At 42.2% G+C, this 24,714-nt stretch overlaps 1 protein-coding gene across 16 annotated transcripts in view; it reads left to right on the top strand.

Moving 5' to 3' along the window:
* The window catches only part of PARP6 (poly(ADP-ribose) polymerase family member 6), a 36,058-nt gene extending 17,889 nt beyond the window's left edge, over positions 1 to 18,169 (top strand). For 2 of the 16 annotated variants that reach the window (XM_023729784.1, XM_023729785.1), the window contains 8 exons: positions 784 to 832; positions 1,080 to 1,192; positions 1,918 to 1,990; positions 2,679 to 2,748; positions 16,667 to 16,746; positions 17,144 to 17,207; positions 17,391 to 17,475; positions 17,811 to 18,169. In XM_023729784.1, the coding sequence (XP_023585552.1) occupies positions 784 to 832; positions 1,080 to 1,192; positions 1,918 to 1,990; positions 2,679 to 2,748; positions 16,667 to 16,746; positions 17,144 to 17,207; positions 17,391 to 17,475; positions 17,811 to 17,913 (637 nt within the window). In that variant the 3' untranslated portion in view covers positions 17,914 to 18,169. Of the gene's footprint in view, positions 1 to 783; positions 833 to 1,079; positions 1,193 to 1,917; positions 1,991 to 2,678; positions 2,749 to 15,234; positions 16,634 to 16,666; positions 16,747 to 17,143; positions 17,208 to 17,390; positions 17,476 to 17,810 lie in introns of those variants that run through there. The other 14 variants (XM_023729786.1, XR_002823785.1, XR_002823780.1 and 11 more) reach the window with 14 other exon arrangements.
* Positions 18,170 to 24,714: the final 6,545 nt, after the last annotated feature.

Below are 24,714 nucleotides of genomic sequence, written 5' to 3'. Positions count from 1 at the left end.
TCCCTCCCTGATCTTGATTTCTTTTCTGTTTTACTGACATAGCTTTCTCTTTGTAACTTGCCTCCCTCTTCCTAGTCAGTCTTTGATATCAGTACCTTTTTGCATGAGGAATGACCAGGAATAGAACATCCAGGGTGGCATCCCAGGTAGAGGATGAAGCACAAAAAAACAAATTATATCCAGCATAGGAGATAACGCTCCCTTGCGGAGCCCTGAATGTTTTATGCTTCTGTTCTCTCCTGTCCTCTGAGGTCAGTCAAGGTGCAGCCCAGTCTGTCCTTGACTCCTCGAGAAGTGTGTTCTAGTTTCTTTCTGTAGCCCAGCAGTAACTTTATCTCCATTCCTTCTTGTCCCTGAGAGCCTTCAGGCAGAATGGCTCCTAAGCCCTGGTTCTGTGTGTCTAAATCCCAGTTATAAGTTGTCACGATCCTAATAAAGACCTCTCATAACTTTTTTTGTAATAGATTGCTTGTGCCCTTCCTTTTGTACTGTCCTCTCTCTAGATGTAGCAGTCCACTTCCTACCCTTTATTTCTTTCATCCGTTGTTTAACTCCCCAGTAACTAACTGGTCTCTGGACAGGAGCTTCCATTTTGTGTTTTTATACACAAGCATTACTACTCACAAGGAAGGTCCGGATGGTGACCTCAACATTTCACATAATTGAGATGGTCTGGAATCCTTGTTTGTTCTCCCAGGGGTCAGAGGGAGACTGCTTCTTTGTTCAGGGTGGCCAAACCACACACTTAGTCTACCCTTTTCCTTATTTCTGTTTCTTCCCCAGGATCATCTCTAGCAACAGGTCACACATTGTCAAACTACCTCTCAGCAGGGTAAGTGACCATTCTCCCTCTAAACCCTTTAAGTTCCTGGCGGGGGCAGGGAGGGACTCCAAACCAGCTAGCCACATTGGTCCTCAGCTTGCCTAGTGGGCTCTGTCCATTAACCTTAGTCTTTGGACCTAAGCATGTCTCCCTTATATGGGGCCAGCACAAGTCTGAGTTGCTCCCTCTCTCCAACCCTTCCCTCCCTGATCTCCATTTCTGCTCTGTTCTCCTGACCCCACCCCACCCTGGGCAGCAGCTGAAGTTCATGCACACCTCACACCAGTTCCTCCTGCTGAGCAGCCCTCCTGCCAAGGAGGCTCGGTTCCGGACCGCCAAGAAGCTCTACGGCAGCACCTTTGCCTTCCAGTGAGAGGGGTGGAGATGGGGCAGGGGGCAACAGATAATGTAGGGGACTAGGAGGGCAAGTGCCTTCGAAGTATATGAGTTTGTGTTACCTATGTCTATCAACCAATCAGCAAATATTTATTAGCTGCAATTGTGGTAGGTGCTGTAGAGGATAAAATTATATATGAAATGCTCTTTACTCTCAGACTATTTATGATGTAGTTGAGGAGAGATGACATTTACATTAAAAAGATGTGGTTGAAGGAAATGATTGGAAAGGGACAGATTCAAAAACTATTTTAATGAAAAAACAGTCATTTATGCTTAATTGTTGGATGGGACAGAGAGGAAAAAAGGTATTAAAGGTAACTTGGAGTGGTGATACACTTTTCTTAAAATAGAAAGTGAATGTAAGACTAGAAGCCATAGTGGGATCAATAATAAGTTTGTTGAGTTTGAGATTGATTTATTGAATTTGAAATATCAGGAGAACAGCCAAATGAGAATACTGAACAAGCAGTTGAAGATTTAGGATGAGACTAGCTGAAGTACAGAAGAGAGGAAGAGACTAGACATGGGGATGTAGGGGTTAACCACATGTATCTTCCATATGCATGTCCATCGCTAGGTGTATCTGTGTCCATCTTCATATCCTGTGTAGGTGAGAGAGGGTGGGAATGGCAGTCTTGGAAGCTGCTCCTGGGAACCATATTGTAAGGAGACATGTATTCTACCCTGCCTTACAGTGGGTCCCACATTGAGAACTGGCATTCGATCCTGCGCAATGGGCTAGTCAATGCATCCTACACCAAACTGCAGGTGAGGCTGTGCCCCTTTCCCTTTCCTCTCCACCCGCCTCCGTGCCCCCACTCACTTTTGGGGAAGGCTAGAGTACTCTGTTCTTTTTGTGTCACCATCCTCAAATCTAGCCTGCCTTGAGGGCCTCTCTAGAGAGGAAGTTGGAACTGTCTGTTTAGGAGGAATGTGGCTGTTGTATATTTGACCAGACTGTTTTTTGGTGGTTTGGGGAATGGGAATGTAGTACTAGTCAGAAATACGGAATTGCTGATTGCGTCCACTGTGCTGAAATGTTAATGACAGTCTTCCAATTTATACAGTTAGTTATTCAGAGAGCTGACACTGGAGGCTATCAGGAGACTGATACTGCTTCTTGCCTTGGGAGACTCCAGCGACTGCTTATTACCCCTCCACCTGGCTACCTGTTCTGTAGTTCCTCTCTTTTTGAATCTGCATGTGTTCCAAGACCTGGGGATAGCAGGTGGCTCTGCCACTCCTCACTCTCCAAGGCATCAATACCTAGTATTTCATAGGCAAGGGGGTTAACCTGTATCCACTTCTCGGCCAGTCAGCTTTTCAAGAGTAGGTACCTAGAGTGTCTGAATGAGTCAGAAGGTAGACAGAGGGCTGGATAAGCCTTGTGGCTGCCTAATATATAGCCATGGGATGGCCCAGGCTCATATTGCTCATCCTGGTGTTTCCCCGCAAGCTGCATGGAGCAGCCTATGGCAAAGGCATCTACCTGAGCCCCATCTCCAGTATTTCCTTTGGATACTCAGGTAAGAAATACTCTTTGGCCACTTTGACTTTATTTATGTTACTTCCATTTTGTGAACACGTGATCTGTGCTGTTTTCTCCTAGCCCATCTCATGAATATTTGGTTTATGTCAGCTCTCTCCTCAGTCATGGATACATTGTCTATATGTCTGTCTCTCTTTGCTTATTAGAAATTTAGAGATTCCTTACAAGATGAGGGCAGTTATCTCCCTTTTTGTTTGACAGTCCTCTTCTCCATGGGGATGGTTTTGTTCATTGTAGGGGCTTGGCCCTTGGAATGGATTAGAGAGTAACTGGGACATGAAACTAGGCTTTTTTGCAGACCGCATTTTTGGTGTTGACAAGAGCCTGTTGTTCTAGATTGTGTTTGTGCGCGTGCGCACCCACGTTGCATGTAAATTTATGTGAATACACCTGAAGACTTGAGTTCCTTCCATTGACATACACCTCTTGAAACATTGTTCTTCTTCCTGTCAACCGTCCTTTTAAAATCACTGATGGCACAGTGGTTAAGTGCTCAGCTGCGAACTGAAAGATCAGTGGTTTGAACCCACCAGCTGCTCTGTGGGAGAAAGATGTGGCAATCTGCTTCCATAAAGATTTACAGCCTTGGAATCCCTATCGGGTGGTTCTGCTCTTTCCTACAGGGTACCTATGACTTGGAATCGACTAGATGGCAGTGGGTGGGTTATAATCACACGTACCATTTTATTCCAAAGGTAAGAAATCAAGACGGCCCAGATTCTAATCGAGAAATGAGTTTAGCTTTGTCCAGTTCAGAAAAGGAATCTGACTTAGAGTTCTCTCAGTCTTCCAGGTTTATGTCTTAGTTCTTTGGCAGTCTGGTTTTGTTCTGTCTATTTAGTTTTTTTATAAGGGATAGCCACCATATGGTTTTATGTTCACTATATGAAAGGGATGAGCCTTGGTGGCGCAGTGGTTAAGAGCTGTGACACACTACACTGCTAGCCAAAAGTTTGGCAGTTCGAATACACCAGCTGCTCCTTGGAAACCTTATGGAGCAGTTCTGCTCTGTCCTATAGGGTCATTATGAGTCGGAATTGACTCAACGGCAACGGGTTTGGTTTTTTTCTTTTTGGTTTATATGAAGAGGACTGTGCTAGATTCTTTATAGACTATTATTTAGCATTTTCCAGTAATTGTAACTGTTATAAGAAAAGTCACAGGACTAGAAAAGTCTAACAGAATAATCCAAACAAAATAGAAAAAAGAAGATAGTATAGATAAGAATGAAAACAAATGAAATATAGTAAGTAGGATCAAAGAAGTCAGAAGACGGTTCTTTTAAAGAACTAACAACAGATAAATCCTGGTTAGATTGATAAAGAAGAAAAAATGCACAATTAAATGATATCATGAATGAAATGGACATAACTACAGATAGAGCAGAATTTAAAAGTAATAAGAGAATTCTGGCAACTTTATTCCAGTAATTTGAAAACTTGGACGAAACAGAAAAATTCCTAGGAAAATGTAACTTAACAAAACTAACTCAAGAAGAAATAAAAATATGGATAGCCCTAAACTATAAACAAAATTGAAATAGTAGAAATAGTTTAAAAATTTCTCAAAAAAGAAAACACCAAATCCAGATAATTTTACAAGTGAGTCTTAAACCGAACTTTCAAGGAACAGATTATTCCAGTCTTAATACAAAATCTTCCAGAGAACAGAACAAGATAGAATTACAAATCATAAAAGAAGGTAAATTCAACTTCACTAAAATTATAAACTTCTGTTCATCAGACACCTTAAAGAAAGCGAAAAGACAAACAAACCAGAAGACATCTGCAACTCATATAACCACAAAAGATTAGTTATAAAAATACATAAAGAATTCTTAAACATCAGTAAAAGAGAGACAGCCCAATAGAAAACAGGCAAATGAAAATATGAAAAGTTATTCAACTGCTATTAATCAGGGAAGTAAAATTGAGAGCAAAATGAGTTACCATTTGGATTGGTAAAAATTAAGAAATTTGACAATACCTCTGATTGTTCCAGATGTTGTAGATCAGTGATACCTCTTTTATATTGTTTATGGAGATATAAATTGGTACAACGACTTTGAAAAACAATCTGGCATTATTTCTTAAAGTTAAACATTCTTCTCCCTATGAACCAGCAATTTTATTCCTGCGTATGTGGACAGAAAGATGTGTACATGGATGTTCAAAGCAAAACTGTGACAACAAACTTTAGAAACAGCCTAAATGCTCATAATCAGGAAAATGGGTAAATAAATTTTATATATTCTCACAATGGATTATTTTTCAGCAATGAAAATGAACAAACATTAACTGTATGTACCAACATGGAGAAAATCTTAGTAATATGTTGAATGACAAAGGCACAACCCAGAAGATTATTTTTTATTGTTAATCGAAAGTGAATAAAATTAAACATTATATATGCATATATATGTATGTATATGTACATATGCATGGAGTCCCTGGGTGGCAGAAATGCTTAAGCACTCAGCTAGTAACTGAAGGGTTGGTAGTTTGAGTCCACTCAGAGGTTCCTTGGGAGAAAGGCTTGGCGATCTACTGAAAAATCAGCCATTGAAAACCCTGTGGAAGAGGTGAGGCCAAGATGGCAGAGTAGTCAGACACTTCCGGTGGTCCCTCTTACAACAAAGATCAAAAAAACAAGTAAACCGATCATATGACAATCTAGGATCCCTGAACATCAAAGGCAAAGTTGAGGAATCAGATTGATTAGCAGCGGGAGGGAGAGACAGTTCAGGAGCAGCGAGGAGATGCCAGACCTGACCCAGTGGGAGCCAGCGCCCTGCAGGTAGGATTGGCTGGGGTGTGTGGTGAGGCAAACAGTGGCGTTCAGGATGCATTTTCCATGTCGGGAGAGACCGAGCGACGGAAAGTCTGCTCAGGCCTTCAGAGCCAGAGAAAAGCGGCACTCTGTTGGCAAAAGATAAGTACATGTGTTTAACCTATCCCGTGGATCAGAAAACACCCCATTTGGGAAGAACCTCTCTCCCGTTTACCTACTCCCTCTCCACTCTGCACCGGTCCTGGGCTGGCTTCAGCGATTGCCGTGTCCCCGGGTATGGAAGTAGTACCTGTCGTGTGCCCTGAGCCACTGTCCCAGCTTTGGAGAGGGAACAAATTAACAAACAGGAAAAAATAATCTGCCAGCTCCCCTAAGCCAGGAACTCAGGGCAGGCACAGCTCCTTTGGCTAGGCACAGGCATAAGGGGTCCATGGACTTTGAATACTTTCACCCCTGCATAGACCTGTGTGGGCCCATTTCAGCAGGATAGGCCCTCATTAGCACAGTACAACAGGGTATATTCTTGAAGCCTAACTTCACTGTATCAGCTATATGGTAGAGTGGCAGGTTTGTGACATTTGATACCACTCTGCCCGTTAAGCAGGTTCCTCACCTACCCAGATCAGGGACTTGAGGACCGGTGGCTCCACCCACGCTACCTAGCCACCTGCGACAGGTCGAAGAATAAGTGGTGCCTCCCAGTCCTTACAGCCAATAGCATTGGTGTCCATAGTCTGGCTGCAAAACCCATCCACCTCCTCACTCTACGAAACAGGGATGCACTTTCCTCTCAGACACTCAGGCAGATATCAGCCCTCTGCCTTGCTCAGCATGTGACCTCCTACTATAGCCAGATACCTGTGCCTACTGTAGTCACCCCTGCCTATCTAGGACATAGGTTAGAGCCTGCACCACACACTTGGTGACTGACTATTTGGACACCTGAGCTGAATCCATACAAGAAAAGTAAACGGACTCCTGGGCTCACATACCTAGTAACAGATCTAACCTACTGGTGACAGGACATTAGAGCTTCAGAGGTGCCAATAATCAAACTAGCTCACATGAGCAGCCTGTTTGGGCAAAACAAAACAAGAAGCTGGGACACAGTAAGCAAACAAAATAAATATAATAACTTACTGATGGCTCACATACAACAGTCAATATCAGATCACATAAAGAGGCAGACCATGATGGCTTCAGCAAGCTCCCAAAGCAATCAGATTTTCTGGAGGAAGAGAACTTCTTCAAATTAGCAGGGGTAGAATACGAAAGATTAATATACAGAACTCTTCAAGAGATCAGGAAGGAGGTCAGACAGAACGCAGAACAAACCAAGGAATACACAGGCAAAGCAATAGAGGAACTTAAGAAGATTATAAAAGAGCACAGTGACAAATTTAACAGGCTGCGAGAATCCATAGCAGTCAGAAATCCAGAAGATTAACAATAAAATTTCAGAATTAGACAACTCAATAGAAAGTTATAGGAGCAGATTTGAGGCAACGGAAGGGAGAATTAGTGAGATTGACGATAAAGCACTTGACACCAACTTGTTTGAGGAAAAATCAGATAAAAGAATTTTTTTAAAAATGAAACCCTAAGAATTATGTGGGACTCTATCAAGAGAAATAACGTATAGGTGATTGGAGTACCGGAACGGGGGGGATAACAGAAAATAAAGAGAGAATTGTTGAAGATTTGTTGGCAGAAAAACTTCCCTGTTAACTGTGAAAGATGAGAAGCTATCTATCCAAGATACTCATCAAACCCCACACAAGGTAGGTTCCAAAAGAAAGTCACCAAGACATAATCAAACTTGCCAAAACTAAAGATAGAGAATTTTAAGAGCAGCTAGGGATAAACGAAAAGTTATCTACAAAGGAGAGTCAATAAGACAAAGCTCGGACTACTCCGCAGAAACCATGCAGGCAAGAAGGTAATAGGATGACATGTATAAAGCCTTGAAGGAAAAAAATTGCCAGCCAAGAATTATATACCCAGCAAAACTGTCTCTCACATATGATGGCAAAATTAGGGCATTTCCAGATAAACCGAAGTTTAGGGAATTTGTAAACAAACTAGAATTACAGGAAATACTAAAGGGAGTCTTCTGGTTAGAAAATCAGTAAATACAACAGCACAAGACAGAGCAACCAGATATCAACCCAGATAAGGAACTCACAAAAATAAATCAAAGCTAAAACATGAAAATACGGAAACAGAGATGTCAGTGCATAAAAGATGACAACACTAAAACAAAAAAGAGGGACTAAAAAATGTAGTTATACATCTTTCATATGGAGAGGAAGTCTAGGCAATATAAAGAAAAAATTGGTTTAAACTTAGAAAAATAGGAGTAAATATTAATGTAACCCCAAAAGAAACTAACAATCCTACACATCAAAATAAAAAACAAGAAAAATGTAAAGACTCAGCAAATACAAAATCAACAACAATGAAAAAATACATGAAGAAAAACGACTCAGCACAGAAAATTAAGTGGAACAAAGAAACTGTCAACAACACAAAAAAGACATCGAAATGACAGCACTAAATGCATACCTATCAATTACACTGAATGTAAATAGACTAAATGCACCAGTAGAGAGTGGCAGAATGGATTAAAAAAATACAATCCGTCTATATGCTGTCTACAAAAGACACACCTTAGACTTAAAGATACAAACAAACTAAAACTCAAAGGATGGAATAAATATATCAAGCAAACAACAGTCAGAAAAGAGCAGGAGTGGCAGTATTAATCCCTGACAAAATAGACTTTAAAGTAAAATCCATCACAAAGGATAAGGAAGGACAGTATATAATGATTAAAGGGTCAATACACCAGGAGGACATAACCATAATAAATACGCACCCAGCGACAGAGCTCCAAAATACATAAACTCTAACAGCATTGATAAGAGAGAGAGACAGCTCCACAATAATAGTAGGAGACTTCAACACACCGCTTTCGGTGAAGGACAGAACATCCAGAAAGAGGCTCAGTAAAGACACGGAAGATTTGAATGCCACAGTCAGCCAGCTTGACCTCATAGAGATATACAGAATACTCCACCCAACAGCAGACCAGTATACTTTCTTTTCCAATGCACATGGAACATTCTGTAGAATAAACCACATATTAGGCCATAAAGCAAGCTTTAACAGAATCCAAAGCATTGAAATATTACAGAGCATCTTTTCTGACCATAAAGCAATAAAAGTGGAAATCAGTAACAGAAAAAGCAAGGGAAAAAAAATCAAACACATGGAAACTGAACAAACCTTGCTCAAAAACTACTGGGTTATAGAAGAAATTAAGGACAGAATAAAGAAATTCACAGAATCAAATGAGAATGAAAACACATCCTACCAGAAGCTTTGGGACACAGCAGTGCTCAGAGGTCAATTTATAGCAATAAATGCACACACCCAAAAAAAAAGAAAGGGCCAAAATCAAAACATTAACCCTACAACTCAAACAAATAGCAGCGAAAGAAACTCTCGGGCACCGGGAGAAATCAAATAATAAAAATAAAAGTAAAATTAAGTGAAATAGAGAATAGAAAAACAACTGAAAGAGTTAAAAAGACTAAAACCTGATTCTTTGAAAAGATCGACAAAATCGATAAACCATTGGCCAAACTGACAGAAGAAAAACAGGAGAGGAAAATAACCTGAGTAAGAAATGTGATGGGTGATATCTCAGCAGACCCAGCTGAGATTAAAAGAGTATAACAGAATAGTATGAAAAATTGTACTCTAACATTTGAAAATCTAGAGGAAATGGACAAATTTCTAGAAACACACTACCTACCTAAACTAACACAAACAGCTAAATAAACCTGTAACAAAAGAAGAGATTGAAAAGGTATTTTTAAAACTCCAAACAAAAAAAAAGTCCTAACCCTGACGGTTTCACTGGAGAATTCTACCAAACTCTCAGAGAAGAGTTAACACCACTATTACTGAAGGTATTTCAGAGCATGGAAAAGGATGGAATATTCCCAAACTCCTATGAAGCCAGCATAACCCTGATACCAAAACCAGGTAGACACCACAAAAAAAGAAAATGACAAACCAGTACCACTCGTGAACATAGATGCAAAATTCCTCAACAAAATTCTAGCCAATAGAATTCAACAACATATCAAAAAAATAATTCACCATAACCAAGAGGGATTCATACCATGTATGCAGGAATGGTTCAACATTAGAAAAACAATCAATGTAATCCATCACATAAATAAAAGACAAGAACCGCATGATCTTATCAATTGATGCAGAAAAGTCATTTGACAAAGTCCAGCACCCATTCGTGATAAAAACTGTCAGCAAAATAGGAATAGAAGGGAAATTCCTCAACGTAATTATGGGCATTTATACAAAGCCAATATCCTTCTAAATGGAGAGAGTCTGAAAGCATTCCCCTTGAGAATGGGAACCAGCCAGGGATACCCTTTATCACTACTCTTATTCAACATTGTGCTGGAGGTCCTAGCCAGAGCAGTTAGGCTAGAAAAGAAATAAAGGGCATCCAGTTCGGTAAGGAAGAAGTAAAAGTATCTATTTGTAGATGATATAATCTTATACACAGAAAACCCCAAAGAATCCACAAGAAAACTACTGCAACTAACAGAAGATTTCAGCAAAGTATCAGGATACAAGATAAACATAGAAAAATCAGTTGGATTCCTTTACACCAACAAAGAGAACTTTGAAGAGGAAATCACCAAATCAATACCATTTACAGTAGCACCCAAGAAGATAAAATACTTAGGAATAAATCTAACCAGAGACGTAAAAGACCTATACAATGAAAACTACAAGACGCTACTGCAAGAGACCTGCATAAGTGGAAAAACATACCTTGCTCATGGGTAGGCAGACTCAACATTGTGAACATGTCAATTCTCCCCAAAGCGATCTACAGATACAATGCAATCCGGATCCAGATCCCACCAGCATTTTTTAATGAGATGGAGAAACAAATCACCAACTTCATATGGAAAGGGAAGAGGCCCTGGATAAGTAAAGCATTACTGAAGAAGAACAAAGTGAGAGGCCTCACACTATGTGATTTTAGAACCTGTTATACCACCGTGATAGTAAAAACAGCCTGGACCTGGTACAACAAGGGATAAGTAGACCAATGAAACAAAATTGAGAATCCGGCTGTAGATTCATCCACCTATGAGCAGCTGATATTTGACAAAGGTCCGAAGTCTGTTAACTGGGGAATAGACAGTCTCTTTAACAAATGGTGCTGGCATAACTGGATATCCGTCTGCAAAAAAATGAAACAGAACCCATACCTCACACCATGCCCAAAAACTAACTCAAAATGGATCAAAGACCTAAATATCAAATCAAAAATGATAAAGATCATGGAAGAAAAAATAGGGACAATGCTAGGTTCCCTAATAGATGGCATAAACAGAATACAAACCATAAGTAACAATGGACAAACACCAGAAGATAAACTAGATAACTGGGAGCTGCTAAAAATCAAACACTTATGCTCATCAAAAGACTTCACCAAAAGAGTCAAAAGAAGACAACCTACAGACTGGAAAAAAAAATTTGGCTAGGACAGATCTGATCAGTGTCTAATCTCTAAAATCTACAAGATATTGCAAAACATCAACATCAAAAAGACACAAATAACTCTAAAAATAGGGCAAAGGATATGAATAGGCACTTCACCAAAGAGGACATTCAGGCAGCTAACAGACACATGAGGAAATGCTCACGATCATTAGCCATTAGAGAAATGCAAATCAAAACTACAATGAGATACCATCTCACCCCAAGGCTAGCATTAATCCAAAAAACACAAAATAGTAAATTTTGGAGAGGTTTTGGAGAGACTGGAACACTTATACACTGTTGGTGGGAGAGTAAAATGGTACAACCACTTTGGAAATCAATTTTGCGTTTCCTTAAAAAGCTAGAAATAGAAGTACCATAAGATCCAGCAGTCCCACTCCTTGGAATACATCCTAGAGAAATAAGAGTCGTCACACAAATAGATATATGGACACCCATTTTTATTGCAGCACTGTTCACAGTAGCGAAAAGATGGAAGCAACCTAGGTGCCCATCAACAGACGAATGGATAAACAAATTATGGTATATTCACACAATGGAATACTATGCAATGATAAAGAACAACGATGAATCTGTGAAACATGAGGAATCTGGAAGGCATTGTGCTGAGTGAATTTAGTCGCAAAAGGACAAATATTGTATGAGACCACTAATACAAGAACCCAAGGAAAGGTTTAAACACAGAAGAAAACATTCTCTGATGGTTATGAGGGTGGAGAGGTAGGAGGAGGGGTATTTACTAACTCGATAGTAAATAAGAATTATTTTAGGTGAAGAGAAGGACAACACACACTACAGGGGAAGTCAGCACACCTGGACAAAACCAAAGCTAAGAAGTTTCCTGAATACAGCCAAACACTTGGAGGAACAGAGTAACAGGGGTGGGGGTCTGGGGACTATGTTGTCAGGGGACATCTAGGTCAGTTGGCATAACAAAGTTTGTTAAGAAAATGTTCTGCATCCAACTTTGGTGAGTGGCGTCTGGGGTCTTAAAAGCTAGCAAGTGGCCATCTAAGATGCATCAATTGGTCCCAACCTACCTGGAGCAGAGGAGAATGAAGAACACCAAAGACACAAAGAAAGTATTAGCCCAAGAGACAGAAAGGGCCACATAAACCAGAGACTTTCATCAGCCTGAGAACAGAAGAATTAGGTGGTACCAGGCTACCACCAATGACCACCGTGACAGGGAACACAGCAGAAAGTCCCTGACGGAGCAGGAGAAAAGTGGGGTGCAGAACTCAAATTCTAGTTAAAAGACCAGACTTAATGGTTTGACTGAGACTGTAGGGACCCCGGAAGACATGGCCCCTGGACTGTCCATTAGCTCAGAACTGAAACCATTCCCAAAGCCAACTCTTCAGGCAAAGTTTAGATTGGACTATGGGACATAAAATGATACTTGTGAAGAGAGTGCCTCTTAAGTAGATACATGAAACTAAATGGGCAGCTTCTGTCCAGAGGTGAGATGAGAAGGCAGAAAGGGACAGGAGCTGGTTGAATGGACACGGGAAACCCGGGGTGGAAAGGATGAGTATGCGGTCACATTATAGGGAGAGCAGCTAGGGTCACATGGCAATGTGTGTATAAATTTTTCTATGAGAAACTGACTTGAACGGTAAACTTTCACTTAAAACACAATGAAAAAAAACAAGAGCTAAGATAATTTTGAAAAACAAGAATTTGGACTTACTTTACTAGATATTAAGACTTTTGGGATAATTGGTTATCCACAAAGGAAAAAATAAAATTCAGGCAAATGCAAATTTAAAAAAAGATAAGATTTTTCATAAGTTTGAATGGCAACAATTAAAAACACTGAGGAAGAAAAAATGCACTTTAGCATAGCAAGTCCACTTCTGGTTTTATTCAGAAATAGACCTGTATAGATATATGCATCATTATGTATAAAGTGAAAAAAATGTAAATATCTTAAATAGTCATCTGTGGGAGAATAGGTAAATATTATTATGGGATATATGTATATATGTACTGACATGGGAGGATGTCCAAGATAATATTGTTGAAAAGAAAAATGAAATTGCAGTATAGAAGTATAGTATGATTGTATTTGATTTAAAAAAAAATATTTATATACACTGTGTAGAAGACGGTTTTGAAAACTCAGTGAAATATAGCATAGTGTTACAATATAGCATAGTGGTTTAAAAAGCAGATTTATGAGGCAGAGCCAAATCCTGGCTTTACCATTTATTAATCTGCATGGCCTTCGACAAGTTATTGAACCTCCTGATCAGTTTTTTTACACTTGTGTAATGGAGGCAATGAATAAAGGTTTGTTTTAGGCATTAAATAATAATGCCTGGTACATAAAAAAAAAAAAGAAGAAGAAAAGAAAACCCTATGGAGCACAGTTTTGCTCTGAAACACGTGGTCACTGAGTTGGAATCGACTCAACTGTCATTGGTTATCATTCCTTTGCTTTTTTTCCCCCATATACATACACACACATTAGGGGGAAAAAGGAAAGCGATGATAAGCAAATATTAGGATAGTGGTTACCTCCCAAGTGGAGGCACAGGTAGCTGAGATATAGGGTAGGAGCACATAGTTAGATCTAAGTTACTGGTAAGGTTTTAGTTCTTAGGTTTAGTTCTTAGGTTGGATGTATAGGTATTTATTGTTCTATTAAATGTTAGTGTGTCATAAACCAAGGATTATGATCAGTCCACACAGGTTAAAAAAAAAACCTATTGCCACACAGGTTAAGTACCCAATAAATATTTTTGAGTAAGTGAATGAATCTTTTGTGTTCTTGAGGTCATAGTAGGTTGAGATGGGGGTAGTCTTTGGCTTCTTTGTCTAGGTTCCTCAGTTTCTGTCTTTGTTCCAGCCTGAGCATCCCTCTGATTAAGCTACTTTCTGAGTAGTAAAGATTCTCCTGGCTCTTGGTGCCCACAAGACTCTTCCTGTTTATTTTCTCCTTATTTTCCTCCCTCCCCATGTGTCCTCTTCCACTCCTTTAAGTGGCCTTTGTTCACAACTAAGTGCCTGAATACCTTTGATCATCAGATGGAGCTTAGAATCTCCATTGACTTTTCACTGATTACATGAAAACATACAACACCGCCCTTTCTCTTTTCCCAAAGGGCTATTGATGCTAGATAGAAAATACCATAGATTTTACTATTGGAGTTATAGATCATCTAGTCCAATCCTTTATTACATTATAGATAAGAAAGTTGGTACACAGAAATACCAGGTGACTTGCTTGGGGTCACACAACTGTGAGTAGCAGAGCTAGGCCTGGAAATCAGGTCTCCTGACTTTAGGCCAGTGTTATCACTGTATTGTACTGGCAAGGTAGGCTTTGCTTCAGTGTCTGTGTTTCTGAGGGCCCACAGATATATCAGAGTCTCTATAACAGTGTTTGGGAGTGTGTGCAAACGTCTCCCTAATTGTAGTTCTTCTGGCCTTTAACCAACTCTGTCTTCTTGCATGTTTCCTTCCACCCCATTCTCAAATTTTCTGTTCTTCCTTCCTCAAGGTACTCAGCCTAGTGGCATTGGATACCCTCTTGGGGTGTGGTGTGAATAGAGAACATTCATTTGACCAGGGGAGCCTGCAATGACTTAGACATAGTGTGCAGGTTAAAATGAGGCAGTGAGAAAGGAGATGGTAAACTCCTTTCATTACTTTCTTAGTCTTGTTAGGGACTTCTGATAGGTACATACATACTCTGGACCTAAAGCATCCAGGGATCATTCTAGCCACTGTGTTCTCAGGGTCTGGTATCAAAAAAAGTAACTGAAGATTACTGGGTCAGTGTGGACAGGGCAATGTGCAACAGTGTAGGCATGGACCAAGATTTGAATTACATCCTAAGGGCGATCTCTTAAGACCAGCTGTGGAAGTTAGATTCTTCTTTCTTACCCTTCTATCTGCTTTCTCTGGGATAGAACCTGAATAGGAGTTTAACTGAGAACCTTGTCACTGAGATACCCAGGCTGAGAAGGTCATGAAGTGTGGATGCAGAGCTGAACCTAGTTAAGGTTAATGGAGAAGACAGAAGCAGGGGTGGTGTTTGTCTTTCCTGTAGGAGGAAGAACTTGGCAATTCAAGCTTTAAGGCTCCCATTGCACTGAGGTTTATTCAGGCCATAAATCTGTCGGGAGACTTCACAGTGAGTGCAGGAGGAATTGACCATCTGAGCAGGTGAGAATGTTGGTCCAGTGATTTCCACCCCCACTTCTATACAATGGCTGTCACTGAACCAGAAGTTGAAGCAGAGTGGAGTTGGCAATAATAGAAAGTTTGGGATGGAGTCATGAGATTGCTTATTGCTCTTTATGGCCTGTAATCGTAGCATCATTTCTACCCTTTTGTGACAAGCCTGGGCCTGTGATAAAGCTGAGGATATAGTCTGAACTCCTGTCCCCAGGCCAAAAAGGGTTGGGAGTAGGGGCACACAAGCAGTATTTCACATCTAAATCAGGAAAATTCAGGTTGAGTCTGTATTAATAAGCAGGACTATTCAGTGGGGGTGAGTGTGGTGGAGGGTTTATGGATTTAGATATGGTAGGAACTGGAGAGAATCGACACCCCTTTCTAGTCAGGGAAGACTTCCTGAAGTAGGCAGGATTCTTTAAGGTAGTTGCCATACTAATTACCTGTAGAAAAGTATTCGTCACTGAACTTCTGTGCTTTCTCCCTTATCTCTTGAATGACATTGGTCAGTTTTTTACATAACCTTGACACTAGAGCAGATCTGACTTACTGTGCTTGCTTCCTCCCCACCTCATTTCTCTTAGCTCTGCATTTGATACCCAGGTGTTGATGTCCCCCTCCTGGGCCCCTCATTTCATGTGTTACTCTCCTCTCTCAGAGCCTTCAGTGTTTCTCTGTTCCTTTCAGGATAAACTTGTTACCTTAACATGGCCTCCAAAGCCCACTTCATCTGGTCCTAGCTCACCTCTTCCAAGTCATCTCTCACTACTCCTCTGCCATTAACTCTGCTCCATGCAGACTGAAGCAGTATGCTTTATCTTTCCTCCGGCCTTCCATAGCCTATACCTCTGCCCAGAACACTTCTTCATTAACTCTTCCTGATCCTGTAGTTCTCAGCCTAACTGTCATTTCCACCAGAAAACCTTCTCCAAACCTCGAGGCTAGGCTGGTTCCCCTCCTCTGGCTCACACAGTGCTCTGTATGTTCCCATCACAACTTTTAAGCAAACTGCCATATCTTTCTCCCGTGGAGCACCTAGTGGGTTTGAATTGCTGACCTTTTGATTAGCAGCCAAGCATTTAACCACTGTGCCACCAGGGCTCCTTGATCCTTAACATACTGTATTGTAATTACCTGTTCCTTGCCTGTAGTTTCCACCAGACTAAATTCTGCGAGGGCAAATGTCTTGTTTTAGTCACCACTGTATTGACAAGTGCCTAGCTCAGTGCCAGGCACATAGTGGTTACTTCAGTAAATATTTGATGAAGGAATGGGGGAATGAACTGGGCTTGTTGTTCTGACAGGAATGGGAAAAGGACAGCACAGGATGCCCTCCAAGGATGAGCTGGTCCAGAGATATAACAGGATGAATACCATCCCCCAGGTATTGTTAGTTGGCTGTGCTCTAGTGAGGCAAAACCCTTCTTCTGGGACTAGTTTAGGCTGCAGAGATGGGTGGGGAAACAATGAGGGGAAGGTGGGTGGTTTGAAGACCATTTGAAGGAATCAGTTATGTTCTAAGATGAACACAGTTCTGGAGTCACGTGTGGCCTCAGTCAATTGTGAAGGCAGGGACTGAGTTTAGATTCAGTAACATGAAAATGTCAAGATCGAGGCTCTGGGCCCATCCAGACTGATTATGGGAAAGCAGAATTTTGGGAGGTGGCTGGGTGCCCAGGGTATCCCTGATCCCTACCCCCAACCATCAACAACTACCCGGCATCTCTGGGGAATGCTGTGACGGTCTACCTAGCTGCGCTCTCCTTTGTTTCCTCTTCCAGACCCGATCCATTCAGTCGAGGTTCCTGCAGAGTCGGAATCTAAACTGTATAGCACTCTGTGAAGGTACGAAGCTCACCAGTCCCTGTTTTTCTGGGTCCCTGACCTTTACTTCTAGTGCACCTTTGGCACATGATCCAGCCAAGGGTGAGGAGGGGTCTGTTGAAGCATCAGGTCTTCCCTCTCCCGCTGGGACTCTGTGACTTAAGCATTACTTCTGTGGCTTCTGGCCCCTTCCTTCCCACCCAGTGATTACATCTAAGGACCTCCAGAAGCACGGGAACATCTGGGTCTGCCCTGTGTCCGACCATGTCTGCACACGGTTCTTCTTTGTGTGAGTCTAGGAGGGTATCCTGGGGATTGCTGAAGGAGTGAGGGTGGGAGTATGATAGTGTATGACTACTGGAACAGTCTATTTCTGTTATCTAAGATTTGTCCCTAGCTCCCTGAGTGGAGCTGGCACTGGCACTTTCCCTTTGAAGGATGGGGATGGGTATAGATCGGGGTCTGTTTAGAGGAGGACAGATAAGCTGAATGCCTTTTATCCTAAAGAGCTGCAGAAAAACTTTGACTTCTGGGATGGCCACACCTCCAGATACAGTTCCACTGATACTCATTATTCTGGTATTGCCCTCCCTCTTACGCTCACACTTGCCTTGTCTTCGGTAGATATGAAGATGGTCAGGTGGGCGATGCCAACATAAATACTCAGGACCCCAAGATACAGAAGGAAATCATGCGTGTGATCGGAACTCAGGTTTACACAAACTGAGGGGGCCCCAGCCCTCGTGCCACGCTGTTCCCCCAGGATCCATCTGCCCTTACGGAAGGGCTCAAGAGCAGCAGATGAGGCTGCCCTGAGGAATCGAGGGGCCATTTCTAAGAGGCAGGAAAAGTATAGAAGAGGTGGCCTCATGGTGGAGATTGACCCAGGAACCACTCCACGTTTGGATGGCCCAGACTGACTCCCAAGCCCTGATTTTCCCAGTTGACTTCACCCTGTTTGTAAATTAAACAATAAAATGGAAGGTGCTGTGGACTGGATATGAACACTGTGGTCTGATTGGCCTTGGTCCAGCATCTACCTGAAGCCCCCAAATGGGCCGTGGGGGTGGGGAGGGTGGAATCCTGAGGGTTGGGACTGTTTATGTTGGATGGTGTCAAAACTGACTCCATCTTGTATAGTGTACTACACAGATCTGTCAGCATTTTTATCAATGAATTAGATTAAAAAGGGAAATTGATGCAAATGAAACAAACTGAGAAGGATATAGAATCCACTGATGATTATTTGTCATGATTTTAAAGGGCCATGAGGCCAGAGCAGCTCAGATTTCCTCCCTTAGGGCCTCTGCTCTCTGCACAAAACCTGGCCAGTCACCATTGCTCTGTATCTCAGGATCTGGGCCCTGTTCTTCTTCTCCCAGCTGTATCTTTGGAATAAGGGAAGGGGTGGGGAGCTGGTGCCTATTGTTAGCTTGGTCTCTAACCTGAAATCAATAAAGAAACCCTAAGGGAATATAGCCTCCCATAGTGAAACAAAACCCAAGTCCCGGTTAGCAGGTGAGAGGCAGTGCTGTATCTAGGAGACCTAGTTGTTTCACTGAATTCCATCTTCTACCTGTTGAAATGCCCACTGGCAGCCTTCTCCTGGCCTTTCAGGTACTGTTCCATGGACCCAAAACCTTTAGTTGTAAGCATAGCTGAGACAGGGTGGATATTTCCAAATATTTTATGAAATATTAATGAAGAATATAAGCAATATAAGCACAGAGGATACAAAAGGCATTAAACACATCTTGGCTTTTCAAGTATAGGATTTTTATTCTGTAGCTTCTTGATTGACAAAGCCTGCCCTAGACTACCTGCTGTCTGTTACTGCCCTCACTCTACTTTGGAGACACCTTCTCTGCTTGGTTACCTGACCCTGTTTCCTAGTTCCTCACCTGCCTTAACATGGAAGTACCGTTCTAAGGTCCATCACCCTAGGAGCTGCTCTGTAAACTTCTTTACTCCTTTCTTGATCAAGACGAGTATTCTGACTCTACAAGTCTCCTAGGGCTCTCCTTCCCCATTCTGGTTTCAGTTGTTCGGTACCATCAAGTCGGTTGCGACTCATAACAACCCTGTGTACAAGAACGAAACACTGCCTGGTCCTGCACCATCCTCACAGTCATTGTTACCCTTGAGCCCATTGTTGCAGACAGTGTGTCAATCTTGTTGAGGGTCCTTTTTTTTTTTTTTTAAATGTACTTTAGGTGAAGGCTTACAGAACAAATAGTTTCTCATGAAACAGTAGTACACATATTGTTTTATGACATTGGTTAACAACCCCACAACATGTCCAGCCTCTAACTTCTCAACCTTTTTTTTTTGGTGAAAATACACATAGTCAAAGATACACCATTTCAAAAATTTCTCCATGCACAGTTCAGTGACATTGACTACGCTCTTCCAATGGTGCTGTTATTCTCACTTAAGATGAAGGCTTACAGAACAAAATAGTTGCTCGTTTAACAGTTACTACAAATGTTGCCCTATGACAATGGTTAACAATCTCACAACACAACAATATCCTTACTCGGCCTTGGGTTCCTGTTGAGGGTCTTTTTTGCTGACCCTCTACCAAGGATGATGTCCTTCTCCAGGGACTGATCCCTCCTGATGAACATGTTCAAAGTATGTGAGACAAAGTCTCGCCATCCTTGCTTCTAAGGAGCATTCTGGCTGTACTCTTGGTTTCAGATCTAGGAGAAATACCTCTTCACTATGTAAACGACCCCATCAATGAGCCCACCCTTACTGAAATTCCTGCCTCCTGACCCTCACTGCCATCTGAATAGTATTAGAAATAGCTAACATTTTTGAGTGTTAGGAGGTCCTAAGCATTTGAATAATTAGCTAACATTTTGCAGGGTTTACTGTGTGCTTGGCATTAGGTGTAAGCTCTCTACATGCATTGACTCATAACCCACACAACAAGCCTACGAGGTAGGTACTATTATTTCCATTTTGTAGGGGAGGAAACAGGCACAGAGGACAGTCTGCTCCCATTCCACGGCTGGTGAGTGACTGGCAGTCTTGGCTCCAGAACCTGCTCTGGTTCTGTCTATACAACCTTCCAAACCTTTCTGAGTCGTTTTCATTTAATCCTGACAACAATGCTGAAACAGCAGTTTTCTTTAGAGATAATATGTGTGAAGTCTCACAGCTGGTTAGTGACAGTGCTGGACTTTAGCCAGATCTCTTCTCTAAAACCTGAGCTCTTAACCGTTACTTCCCTAGAGGTTCTCAAACTCGGCTCCCACTGGCGTTCCAGCAGTGGAACCCAGGTGCTTGGCTGCTAAGATGGTGTAACAACACTTTTGTTCTATTTTCAGAAACTGTTAATAGATTTCTCTCATTGTAAGCATTTCTTATAATTTTCTTTATCCTTGGCATCCAGTATAGCAAGTACTAGTGAATGATAGAAGAGAAGGAATGAACAAATAGCGTCTATTACCAGAAAAACTCAAATAGCTGAGCTAGCCTCATGGGTGTTATTTTTTTTTTTAATAGTATGTGCATAATAATGGTCTTTTTATGCCAATGAAATTGTGTGATAAAATTAAATATACCATTTCATAGTGTTCCACAGAAAAGCAGGACTTTTTGGATCCGAGAAGTTTAAAAGCCACAGATAATCGTATCTGTTAAAATTCAAAACATATTTGACATAAAAGAAACGTGATTAACCCAGAGCATTCCTGTCAGTGCGGAAGGAAGCATGGAGGATGGGCCCTGAGTCTGCGCGGAGGAATACTCACAAAGCCTGGATCGGGGTTTGAGGGAGGGTTGTCTCTTCCCCCCACAGGCCTGGCTACATGGGAGGGAGGGAGCGGGGGCTTGTAAAAGCTGGGTCTGAGCAAGGGTGCATCCTTTATAGAGGCCAAGGCTATTTCAGATACTGCAGACAGGTTGACAGTGGCCTCCCCGCTGCACCTTTCACATACTGCATTTAGACTTGGACATGCTTAGTTAGGGCTTAGATCAGGAAGAGAACTATTTTCCTCAATTAGCTCCAGATGGAGAGTAGATGGCTGTAATTTCTGGACTGAGAACACAAAAACTGGAGTGGAACTTTTCCCTTCCCTCCTCTTCTGGTGATTTTCCATCCAGGCAGGGTGCGGTCATGACTCAGTTTGTGGTGAGGGTGTAGCCATCCACTAAGGGGAAGCCTGCTGGATTCTGCCTTTCATTCTGGCTGGTGGGGAGGGGAGAGAAGAGTCTGGTGCTGAGTCATCACTGGTTACTTACCAGCTTCTCACAGGATGGATTCTGAAACAGAGGGTTTTGGTGTCTCGGTTTCTGGGGCCAATTTGGGAGTGGTGGGGAAGAAGCTTCATGGATCAGACAATCCCCTTAGGGCCCCCCTTCCCCAGGAGGGGTGGGGATAAAGTAGGTTCCACTTCCAGTTCATTTGAAGGGGCATCAGCACCTTTAAAGCCCAGAACTTTCCACAAAATAGAACCCCCCTGCAGTGGAGCCAGAGACGCAACCCTTTAAGTTAAAGCATTATCTACAAACATTACCTAGGAGAGAGACCAAAGTCTCCCTTAGGCCTCACTGTCTGTCCTCAGGTTAAGTGGGTCAGATTAGCTGGCAGCCAATGTGCAAGGATGGACACAGAAGGTGGAGACTGGAAGTCTGGTGTCAAGTAAAAGGCAGATTTTGATTGTTCTACGTCAGGAGGGGTTCCTGGAGAGGGGGACACTCGCTTCATTGTTCACTGATGCCTTTCTTGATCTTTCAGATCTTGATTGAGGCTCCATCTCATTCCCACGCCCGATGTATCCGGATCCTCCCAGTCTGTGCCCTGTCCTTGGGATGGAAAGTGCCAAAGTGTACCCAGGCAGATAACTTTTTTTTTTCTTAAATAATATTGTGTTTTTGGTGAAGGTTTACACAGCAGTTTAGGTTTCTATTCAACAATTTCTACACAAATTGTTGAGTGACCTTGGTTACATTCTTCACAGTAAATGAACATTATCATTATTTCCGTTCCGTTTGTTCTGTTTCCATTAATATAATTTCCCTGCCCCTTTACATTCTCATCTTTGTTTGAAAGTAATTGTTGACCATTAGGTCTCGTATAGGTAATTTTTTAAAGGAGCACAGTATGTACAGGTGATATTCATTATTTTGTGAGCCAACTGTTATTTAGCTACAAGGCGACCTCAGGGGTTCGTTTCAGTTGAAGGTTTGAAGAGGTTTGAAGGGCATCTCAGGGCAATAGTCTTCAGCAGATTACTTTTTAGGGATAGGGTCTGATCAGAGTTCCACATAAATTTTAGGGAACCTGTGCTCTGACTACACTTGCAGAAAAACAAGAGCACAGGGTGTCCAAGGGAATGGCTTGGTGAATAGGATTTGACTGCCATAAAGAAGCTTTGTCCAGTGAGCCCAAGGCAGTTCTGGGCTAGAGAAAGATTGCTGGAGGTCACATCAGTTGACAGGGTCACCTTGGCTGAGGCAGCACTTCAGTTAGAATGAGGGAGGACTCCTCAGGCTTTCTCCCCTCCTGCTTCTAAGTGCCAGTGAGGCATTTCCTCAGGAGCCTGGGAAAACCTAGATACACAGTTGCATTCAGTAAACATTCAGTACTTGTTTGCTGTTTCTTCCACCTAGAGTGGCCTTCCCAAACCCATCTCTTAAGTATCCTAAGCAGCCTTCCATGCCTCAGTGCTCAAATGTCTTCTCTACCATGAAGCCTTCCCTCTCCCACACAGACAAACTGTTCTTTCTTTATAATTGAAAAAGGCCAACTTTATCTTCCTTCCGGGATTGGTCCTGGTAAACTCTGGAATGAAGATTTTGTACAACCCTAGTGGAGCCCTGGTGATGTAGTGGTTAAGGGCTTGGCAGCTAACCAAAGGGTGAGCAGTTCAAATCCACCAGACGCTCCTTGGAAACCCTATGGGGCAGTTCTACTCTGTCCTGTAGGGTCACTATGAGTCAGAATGGACTAAGTGGCAGTGGGTTTGAGGTTTGTTTTTGTTTTTTGTCTGATGGGCCTAAAGAGATCTTTGGGGTCTGATGTAAGGCACAGAATAAATAAACGAATCCCTCTGGTCATGGTCTGGCTCTAGAAAGGGTAGATAAGATCCAGGGTGATAAGCATTACTCTTTAAACCTGACATTCAGGACTTGTAGGCTGCCCTAGAATTCCATTTTGGCCTGAGATAACAGTGCTGCTTCAGGCAGAGAACAAGAGGTCATGTAATGAATGGGAAAGACTGTAATCTCACCCTCTTTACCAGAGCCAGAGGTTGTCTTTGGGCTTCAGGATTGGGTCACAGTATCATTTGCTGACACTTCCACTCCCCAGAGTTAAATCATTAGATTCCAGATTCTGTGGTTCTGTGGCAGAAACTCCAAACAGATAACACAGCAATCTACATTCTCACTCTGACACCCAAATCCACTGAGCCTAGTAGCTCCTCTCCCCTCCTGACCAGGTCAGTGAGCACGGTGGAAGGGCTGCCTGTAGGGTGAGGGGCCTGACCTCTGGTCTGTTCTGTGCCCTCCTTCAGTTCACCTACAGTTTCCTATAGCCCTGGGGTTACTTGTTGCAGAGCCAAAGGAGTCAAGAGTCAGGAGAAGGGCCTACAGAAGGGCAAGCTTGAATCCAGAAAGATGCTCTGGCAATGGTCACCAGGACCACTCTCCAAGGCTAGTCAGTTGCCACAGAAGGAGGATACCTACTGTCCAGTGTGCTGGACTTGCTCACATACATCATCTGATCAGACCTCACTCTATAAAGCAGGAATTGTGTTCACTTTTAAGGAACTAGACTCCTACATGTTAAATTACAGGGCATGGTCAGAGCTAGTGAATGGAATTGAAACTAGGCGATGATGGAACTCATGCTCTGCTATGCTGATTTGCAGGAACAGACAATGATCAATGACAATTGTTATCGATTGAATTGTGTCCCCCCAAAATATATGTTGTAAATCCTAACCTCTATGTCTGTGGTTGTAATCCCATTTGGGAAGGGGTGTTGTTGTTAGGTGCCCTTGAGTCAGTTCCAACTCAGCGAACCTATGTACAACAGAATGAAACACTGCCGGGTCCTGCATCATCCTCACAATCATTGCTAAGTTTGAGCTCATTGTTGCAGCCACTGTGTCATTCCATCTCATTGAGAGTCTTCCTCTTTATCACTGACCCTCTACTTTACCAAGCATGATGTCCTTCTCCAGGGACTGGTCCCTCCTGATAACATGTCCAAAGTGTGTAAGACGAAGTCTTGCCATCCTGCCTTCTAAAGAGCATTCTGGCTGTACTTCTTCCAAGACAGATTTGTTTGTTCTTCTGGCAGTCCATGGTATATTCACTATTCTTTGCCAATACCATAATTCAAATGTATCAATTCTTCTTCAGTGTTCCTTATTCATTGTCCAGCTTTGCATGCATATGGGGCGTCTGAAAATACCATGGCTTAGATCAGGTGTGCCTTAGTGCTCAAGGTGACATCTTTGTTTTTTTAACACTTTAAAGAGGTCTTTTGCAGCAGATTTGCCCAATGCAA

This window comes from Trichechus manatus, unplaced genomic scaffold (assembly GCF_000243295.1).
Source record: "Trichechus manatus latirostris isolate Lorelei unplaced genomic scaffold, TriManLat1.0 scaffold00030, whole genome shotgun sequence".
In the NCBI taxonomy this organism is placed as follows: domain Eukaryota; kingdom Metazoa; phylum Chordata; class Mammalia; order Sirenia; family Trichechidae; genus Trichechus; species Trichechus manatus.
Note: the sequence above shows the minus strand (reverse complement) of the source record. Positions and strands in the feature narration are given on the sequence as shown.